The sequence below is a fragment of the Lepidochelys olivacea genome (assembly GCF_965140295.1).
Source record: "Lepidochelys olivacea isolate rLepOli2 genome assembly, chromosome: 13".
In the NCBI taxonomy this organism is placed as follows: domain Eukaryota; kingdom Metazoa; phylum Chordata; order Testudines; family Cheloniidae; genus Lepidochelys; species Lepidochelys olivacea.
The window spans coordinates 12,693,516-12,702,466 of NC_140423.1; the positions used below are offsets into that span (position 1 = coordinate 12,693,516).

Sequence of the window (8,951 nt, forward strand, 5' to 3'; positions counted from 1 at the left end):
CAGTAGGACTACTCATGTACTTAGAACTACACACATGCTTAAGTGTTTTTTGGGATCAGCCTCGCTGTGTAAAGTGAAGACTATGTGGCCAAATTCACAGGACCTAAACGGAGAATGAAAATGATACCGTCAGGTGGAAGTGCTCATGCCCACCAACACACACACCCTTGCATATGTAAATAGGTATTTATATGACTCAGCACATTTCACCGGCGAACAGTATACGACTTAAGTCTCATTCATGGAAAGCCTGACCCAGTGTCCTATCCTTAGGAGATAAGTTTGCCTGATCCCATTTAGCATATCTACAGGTCTAATCCTATCTCCTCCCCACATAGGGAACCATAAGGGGTTGTAGCCATGAGATGTAGGTCATGCTTAGTTTCCAATCAGTCATGCTGATGTAATAAACACTTTATGATCCTCTGTGCAAATCCCAGCTTTGCACAGGGAAAGAATTTGTCCTTTTAAGTTGTGAATTATTTAAAACAAATTAAGAGTGAGAGAAGCAAATGTAAATTGGCGATTGTTAGCCTTCAGCTGTGATCATGAGCAAGTTTTTTCCATCTTAACATTTTTATGTACTCAAAAAGCTGCTAAACATGAAGGGATAAAAAGATCTAATAGAGACAGTGGTTCTTGAGACACTGGTGTGGGCCGTTCCCTTGTTACAGAACAAATGCCTTAAAAACAGCAGTTATGGAAATTCACCTTAGAGAACCAGGTTGTTTTGTTGCCATTTTTTTGCATACTGCACTTAGAAACCAGTAAGAACCGGAGGACCAAAGCGCTCAGTGGATTGCTAATGGAAATACAGATCCTTTCACTTCCAAAATGCCAGTGCCAATGTGGTTCAGCTTGTAACTGAGGGCTTGTCTATACTTAGAGCGCTACAGCGGTGAAGCTGGACTGGTGCAGCTGCACCACTGCTGTACTTAGTGAAGACGCTACCCCTGCCGACAGAGAGCTTCTCCTATCGGTGTAGCTACTCCAGCTCCCCGAGAGGAAATAGCTATGTCGACAGGAATAATGTAGACCAGGCTGAGACTAGCATCAGCTGTTCTTTGACTTACTTGGGAAGTCCCAGTTCAGTTCCTAACAAACATCACAAAATCCACTATCAAAACTGGCGTGAATTAAACACCATCATCATCACTACCAGTCCTAAGGTTGGTTGGTTATAGAGCCTGAGGTGGTCTCCGGGCAATGGTCCCTTCACAACACAATTGAGACACACTGGGGTAGTGGGGAGGGTCCAGGGGCAAATTTGTACAGCAACTATCTATGCCTTATCTTTGTAAATAGTTGACTTAAGTCTCCTGGACTATCAATCAGGCACCTTTGACCATAACTAAAGTTAATTTAAAAATCCTGTGTCAGAAAAGGAATGAGCAATAATTACAATGTATCTATAACCAAGTTATCTGATTCAGTACTGCTGCTGTGTGTGACAGATGTGGCAATAAATAAAATGTTGCTAAATATCTGAACTATTTGTTTCTTTCAAATGCAATATATCTGGAACTGTGTCAACATTTAATAGAAGGCATTTTTATATTAAGTTAATAACCTTCCAGTGGGAATTGAGTGTTCCTATGGGCTGAGGTTTATGGTTCCTTTTATGGGATCACTTCAAGTTATAGGTTGGTGAACTTAAAGAAACCCCTCTAAAGAATGCAGGAAAATCTAATGCAAAGCTGATGTAGGGTAAAATAATTATTTGTAGGAGCATTTTATTTAACTTTTACATTCAAATATAAAATGAAGTTAGTTGTACTGAGATATTTCTTTCAGAAGTGGATTTGCTTATTCATTTTAGGCCCACTCCATCAATGGATCCAGGCATATGGGCCTCAATGGGAATTTTATATGTGGGATATAGGACAGTTGTCTCAATCATGTTGTCTTCAATATTGCTGGTGGAAATGGAAAGTTATAGCAATTCCTCTTATGGGCTGATTGTGTTGTTGATATTTCTGTTAAGGACAAAGCATCAATCCCAAACTGGCTGGTCTTATTGGAAGACATGGCCCACAAAATAAGCAGCCTTTCACGGTAGCATTCTTCAAAGCCACAGAAGTGCATCTCCGCAGTATTCGTTCCACGGGAGGCAAACAAAGGAGCCAGAATCGATCGAAAACACCAAAAAACCAGGAAGCCTTTCGGGTGTCCAACATTGCAGGTACAGCGAAGGCTGCCAAGTCAGTTTGTCTGGGTACTAGATACGGCTGTATTGTTTTGTAGAGACCAGAATGAAACAAACAATCTCTAATGTGCTCAAACAATATGCTCTCTTTTTCTCTTGTATATTCAGCATCATCCAAATGTTTATCTGTCACTGGCTTTTTTATTTTTAACTAAATGTTTCTTGGAAAAATGCTGATTTGTCATAACCAAATTTTTTGGTGTAGGAAAAGGTCAGTTTTCACAAATTTCTTGACCCAAACTCTTTACTAGTTTTAGTAAAAAATAAAATAAAATAAACAAAACATGGTCAAAATAGAAATAATGTTTCAATTGACCTGAACTGAATTTTAGATCTTCAAAATTGAGATTAAATATTAATTTGGCCAGAGAAAGTCAATTAAAGTGGAACAAATAAGGATGAAAAGTCAATCTCACTCTATAGCCCAGTGGTTGTAGTACTCACCTGAGAGATGGCAGATCCCTGTTTAAATCCTTTCCCCATTAGGCAGAGAGGGAACATCAACCGGGGTGGGGGGTCTCCCGCCTCCCAGGTGAGTGCTCAACCACTGGGCTACAGAGAGGTCCCCTCCTTCCCTGGCTGTTTTATGTAGATCTTGGCAGCCTCTGAGCACACCTACCACACTGGGCCACAAATGCTAGTTGTAGAAGAATGCCCATCTTCCCCTGGTTTGTGAATCCCTTTGGGGCTTGAGAGGAGACAGGTTCTGGACCCCTAGTGGGCAGCCGTAGCATGCATGCTCAGAAGCAGAAACACAGGCACCTAGGGAACTTTTAATGCAAAAGCTTAGGTGCAGAGTGAGCTTATGCCCCGACAGCATTAGGCAGCTGCTGAGCAAAAGTTTTGAGAATCGCAGTGGCACCTGAAAAATGGGACTTATTTGCCTAAGTCTGGGGGTGAAGTACTTAAGTACCTTTGTGGATCCTGCCCAATGGGTCAACAGTCAGAACTTGTGATGCATCGGATAATAGATTCCCGCTCACTCTCCCATGATTCTATTGCTTTTGCAGGACTAACAGGTCAGCAGCAGACAGTACTCAAAGAAACACAGGGATGTTGAGAGGGTGCCACTCTTTAGAGTCACTTTACTATTCTTATTCTCTATAGGTTCTTATACCAAGCTCATCACTGTATATGTGAGAGTGCCTTCCTGGTAGGGTGACCAGATGTCCTGATAAAAATCGGGACTGTCCCAATTTTTAGTTAATTGCCCCACATCCCGACCGATGCACGGTTGGGATGCCATTTGTCCCAATACTGCAGCTTTGGCAACTCCAGCCGGGTTTTTTTTTTTTTTTTTTGGTGCTTTGGCAACTCAGCTTGGGCTTCTTTTTTTTTTTTTTTTTTTGCTTGCCCCATGTGTCCCGATATTTTGTCCATTTCATCTGGTCACCTTACTTCCTGGATCACTGTGTTCTCTTGCATGATGAAAATAGATTTTTGTTTTGCAAACTAGGAGCCCACACAGGAGAGAAAAAGCCCTGAAAAAAAATTCTCAGGGCTTTCTTGGCTTTGCATAGAAACCAGATGGGCATTTTATATTTATTGAATCCAGCCATTATTTTACTATTAAAATACAAGAGACTGAAACAGCTAAATGAAAGTGACAAGTGCTGTAAAGTAGTGCCTGGCTGCAGAAGGGGAGCCACACCACATTCCCCATCGCAATGCCGCCAAAGATGTCAGTGCTGGGGAACTTCAGACTTTGAGGGATTAGTCTTAATGGGCCCTGCTTTCATTTGAAAATTGCACTGAAACATCCAGTTGGACAACACAATCTCACTTGATGGTTTTAATTTTTTTCACCCCTACACTCCCCAACTCAGAAAACAGCAGCAGTGATCAGCGGCAAGCCTGCAAGAAACACGAACTTTATGTCAGTTTCAGAGATCTTGGCTGGCAGGTAAGGTTTCTGTGCTCAGGCTCAGGAGACATGTTGCCTTTTCAATTATTTGTCATTTGGCTAGTAGCTTTCACTCATGGACCACATTTTTAGCCTCTGATTTTGTGTGTAAATGTCTGTGCTTACAAAAATGGGTGCGTATTCAAACATGTCAATTCATTGCCCTTTGCACACACAAAAGGGGTGTTTGCCTGTATGTTGGCACAACTGATTGCATGCACAAAAGGGAACATGCAAATTGGAGGGCAATTTAAGAGTGGCTGAAAATTTAATAAAGCCCACAGCTTTATGGCTAATTTTAAATTCAGAGCACTACTTTCTGGCCCTATAAACTCTTTCTGTAGTTTCAGCTGGACACAGTGTTCTTCACTTTCTACTGGAGAATTCCTTTATACACTGGTAACCAGCTCCTACTTTGTGCACTGGAGGTAGCTGCATTCCAATAATGGATGAAGTGATCCTTCTGCTATATACAAAGTATTCACTTTATCCTGAAGGATTCCATTGCACTTTACAAACAGGTGCTGCCGTTGATCATGTTGTTAGAGCAGCTAGTTTAAGTGGAGACATTTTTCATGATTGTTTGACTGCGTGCATGTATTTGAATTGATTGAATAATGTACAATGAAATTAAATCCATCTTTTCTCCATGATCTAACATCAATTTAATCCAGGACTGGATAATTGCTCCAGAAGGCTATGCAGCATATTACTGTGAAGGAGAATGTGCCTTCCCATTGAACTCCTACATGAATGCTACAAACCATGCTATTGTACAAACACTGGTAGGTGCAATTTAAGTTGAATAATGAAGGCTGTTAACTATGATCAATACTTCACTGGAATAATTTCATGCAAGCAAACTCCTCAGAACTAGCCAGAGAAGGAAGGTCTGTGTTAGCTCATAATGCCTTCAGCATCTGGCTAAACAGGTCTAGCGGAATGGCCTGAATTAATAGTTGGCCTGGAAGTAATCTCTTTGTTGCAAGCATTAACATGCTCCATAAGTGTAGAGGGGCCCTAGATGTAAACACAAATGGCACAGTCCCACTGCTCCAGAGGGGAAGGGCAGGAATGGAGGGCCCCAAGTAGGGGAGGGGAGAGTCAGCCTCCTTTGCACAAAATTCCCTGGAGATCTATTGCATGCAACTGCAGGGAGTGGATTAGGGAAGGGCCTCTAGAACCATAACCGTACAGATCAGCCCTACTTCTGCTTCCTTTCCCATATGGATGGGGAGTAGAGTGGGATGGAGGATTCCTTGATCCCCAAGTATAGCCCAGTTAGTGGGTTTGTTTTTTAGGAAAAGACCAAGTGCATGAAGGACCTACTCTAAAGCCCATTGAAGCCAATGGGAGTCTTTTTCATTGGCTGCAGTGGGCTTTGGACCAGGTCCCAAGAGGAGATGAAGAGGAATAGCTGCAGGATCTTAATTCTTCCAGATTTAAACTGGCAAGTAAACAGTGCCATCAAGTATCACAACCCTAGAGAACTTCCACCTGTTTGTAACAAGGGCGACCTTCATCACTCATCCTTAGCTACACGCTACTGCAGGAATCTAACTGGCTGGAAATGCCATTGAAACTAGAGCTGCCTTTTTTTTTTTTTTTTTTTTAATTTTATTGGGTGGGGGGGGAAAACCATTCAGAAACGTTAAAAATGTGCAGAGTCCCCATCACTTCCCCCCATCCAGTTCTAGTTGAAACTCATCTTCAAGGCCCTACAAAAGGCTGAGCTTGATTCAAGTTTGGGGTCAGAGCTATTTTAAAATGAATCAGTTTTCCCAAATGTATTGGTGATAGGCTCTTCTGCCCCCCTCCCTTACCACTAACGTTCATCCTCTTCAGCACAGGGTTACAGTAATACAGAAGAAGCATACACTAAAGTCCTTCCTGTATCCAGTGCCTGACTATTCACTGGACATAGAAAGGACTTCAGTGTCTAGGCCTGTCAGCTGACTAGACTTCATCAGCTCTACCCTTGCAAGGAAAGAAAACCAAGAAGAGACAGATCTTGCATTTTAGGTATGCCCAAGTGTGCCTGTGAATCTCACCTTTTGTGTGCGTACCTTGAGGTATTTGTGTACACAAATCAATGTGTCAAAGGCATACATGCAAGTTGGAAGGTTTGCCCAAAAAGGGGGGGAAAGGGGAGAAAAATCTTAACATTGTTTCCTTTCCCCTCCGCAGGTTCACTTTATAAACCCAGAGACTGTGCCGAAGCCATGCTGCGCTCCTACACAACTCAATGCCATCTCAGTGCTCTATTTTGATGACAGCTCCAATGTTATCTTGAAAAAATACAGGAACATGGTGGTACGGGCATGTGGCTGCCATTAGGTTTAGAGGAAGGGAAAAAAAGTGGCTGTTAAGAGCATTTTTATATGAATTGCAAAGAGATGCACGTCTCCTGTATTGGACTTCCTTAAAATAAATAAAATAAATAAATACAAACAAACAAAACAAACAAACAAACAAAAACTAATCAGTTTGTAGGGACCATGCTTCTGAAGGTGCAGAATCAACAGGAGATAGTGGAACAAATTCTGGATTCCAAGTGGTATTTGAGTAAAGTTTGTATTAGCTTATGATAGACGTGAGTCTGCAAACTGGTGCTAAGTGAAACAAGCCAGAGGAACCATTTAAAAATCAAGCCCATCCAAAATAATTGCTCTTACTTCTGCAAATGAGCCTTTCAGAAGATGGCTAACTCACCAGTGTTGATTGTGAACATCTTTTTTAAACAAATCCATCCAGGGTGAGAATCTGGTGTGTTTATGCACAATATAATAAACATTTGTTGTTCCTGTAATAACTTGTTCACAATAAAATGTTCCTAGAAAGAAAGCTATATTTTGTTAAATAATTACCTCCAACCCTGGGTTTATCCAACTTCATAATCAGGAGAAAAAGACTAAGTATGAACTTCCAGTATTAAATTTTGCACTAGCAAAAAATATCTGGATAGACTCAAATTAAAAAGGACAAATAAGTCTAGAAATCTCTTTTGGAATTGAAAGAATTGAAGAAAATAACTCCAAAGAACAAGGTTATCTTGATATATATTTTCTATGTCAGGGAGAATATCTATTTCAGCTACCAACAAGAATTTAAATTTACTATGTACTAAAACACCTAAGAGCAAAATTTAAATAATAATAAAATAATAATGAATAAAGCCCAAACAGTTTTGTAACCCAACTCTCAACTTGGGCATCTCAAACACTTATAAGGTTATGAAAGGCAAGCTCAAAATCCTGCTCCTATAGGAAAAATATCCATTGATTTCAATGGGTGCAGATCAGGCCCCTGGAATTTTGCAAGTCTGTAGGCTTGATCCTGTGAGGAGATGAACGCAAATGGATGGTGCTGAACAAACACCCAGCACTGTGCAGGATCAGGTCCTTAATATGGAAAAGAAACCATGACATTTGTAATCCTGGTTCCGTGGGTCTGTATTTTCTGGGTGACTCCTATCTTACTGTCAGTTTCATCTGTAGTAAGAAAACTGCTTGGCTCCATGAATAAGTAACTACTCTTAAGCCACAGTTGAAATCCAGACCGGATGCTTTCCTCCTTTAAAAAGTCGGGGGAGAGAACAAAAACAAAAAAGCTCTATGAAAATGAGTTGGAGCTTGTTTCTTTGGGCCCAAGTCTAATTCCATTGTAGTAGATCTGAGTTTTACCACTGGATTTCCAATAGCAGCAGGATTAGGCTGTTGAGGAACAGGAGGAGTCCCATGGGCCTTGGATCAGGCTCTTGAACACCAGTCAGCATTACCAAATGCACCACATATCTACAATGGGAATTACGAGTCTGTAGGTCTGACTTGGCTCTAACCTTTGTTACACCAGATTTAACTGAAATCTGGATCTGGCCCAATATTTAGTAGGTCAAGCTCCAAAATGGTGACTGAAATATCCTCAGCCTTTTCTGAGAAGTCCTTAGATGAACTGTCAAAGAGAAATGGTTGCCCTGCGACTGCCTCAGTGTGTCCATTGTTTTAAAGGAGAGATGCATAAAGTCATACAAATCATAAATGCCACTCAATGTTCTGTGTATAAGCCACCAATGCAACATATTCTAGGTGTCTGAAGCTTGTACAGGGAGTTAAGGTGCTACCAATGAAGTTAACAGTGGATGGTCCGAGCTGATTATTTTTTAGTGTAGTCAAGGTTGAGTTTGCCACGAGTGCCCAAGAGTACTGGTATATTGCAGTTCAGTCCTGACCACCCTCTCTCTGTACTGGATCCGTATATTATATATCCTGTGCAGTTTTTTTTTTTTTTTTTTTTTTAAACATGACTGCAGGATCTCTGTTGCTAGGCTATACATCAACTCCATTGTTTTGTACATTTTATGTAAATAATTGTCACAAAAGTGGGAAAAAATTATTTATTTCCATCTCTGAATTTCTTTTCAATCACACATTCAGGAAAATGATTCTCATCTCTTCTAAACACGTTTCCTTATTTAAGAAAATATTTATTAACAGTTCGCAAAATATATGTACACATTTCTGGTTCTTTTCATAGAGCAGTTGTTAGAAGCATTTTGTACAAACTAGTTGAATAAATCATTGTGACTTTACAAAAGAGAGTCCAACAACTGTGTGTATGTGTGGTTATTTCCACTCTATCTAAAGGGTCTTTTGTTGTGAATAATATTTCATGGTGAGTGTCAGCTATTCTGCAGCAGTGCTCCCATGTCCACCAGTTTCTGTACACTGGCATCATGGGCACATGGTCAATATCTGCTGCAGCTGCCTAAGTATAAATACAGTAGAGGGAAGAAAAAATATGAATATATTTTGCAGGCTGCATTGCAAAGATCCATGATTGAAT

The 8,951-nt window shown here is 40.7% G+C and overlaps 1 protein-coding gene across 1 annotated transcript in view; it reads left to right on the forward strand.

Annotated features, from left to right (window-relative positions):
* The window catches only part of BMP7 (bone morphogenetic protein 7), a 57,895-nt gene extending 49,239 nt beyond the window's left edge, over nt 1-8,656 (forward strand). Inside the window, exons 4-7 of the mRNA XM_084645738.1 lie at nt 1,985-2,182; nt 4,033-4,109; nt 4,784-4,894; nt 6,297-8,656. Coding sequence (XP_084501864.1) covers nt 1,985-2,182; nt 4,033-4,109; nt 4,784-4,894; nt 6,297-6,446 — 536 coding nt within the window. The 3' untranslated portion in view covers nt 6,447-8,656. The remainder of the gene's footprint in view (nt 1-1,984; nt 2,183-4,032; nt 4,110-4,783; nt 4,895-6,296) is intronic.
* The last annotated feature ends 295 nt before the right edge of the window (nt 8,657-8,951 follow it).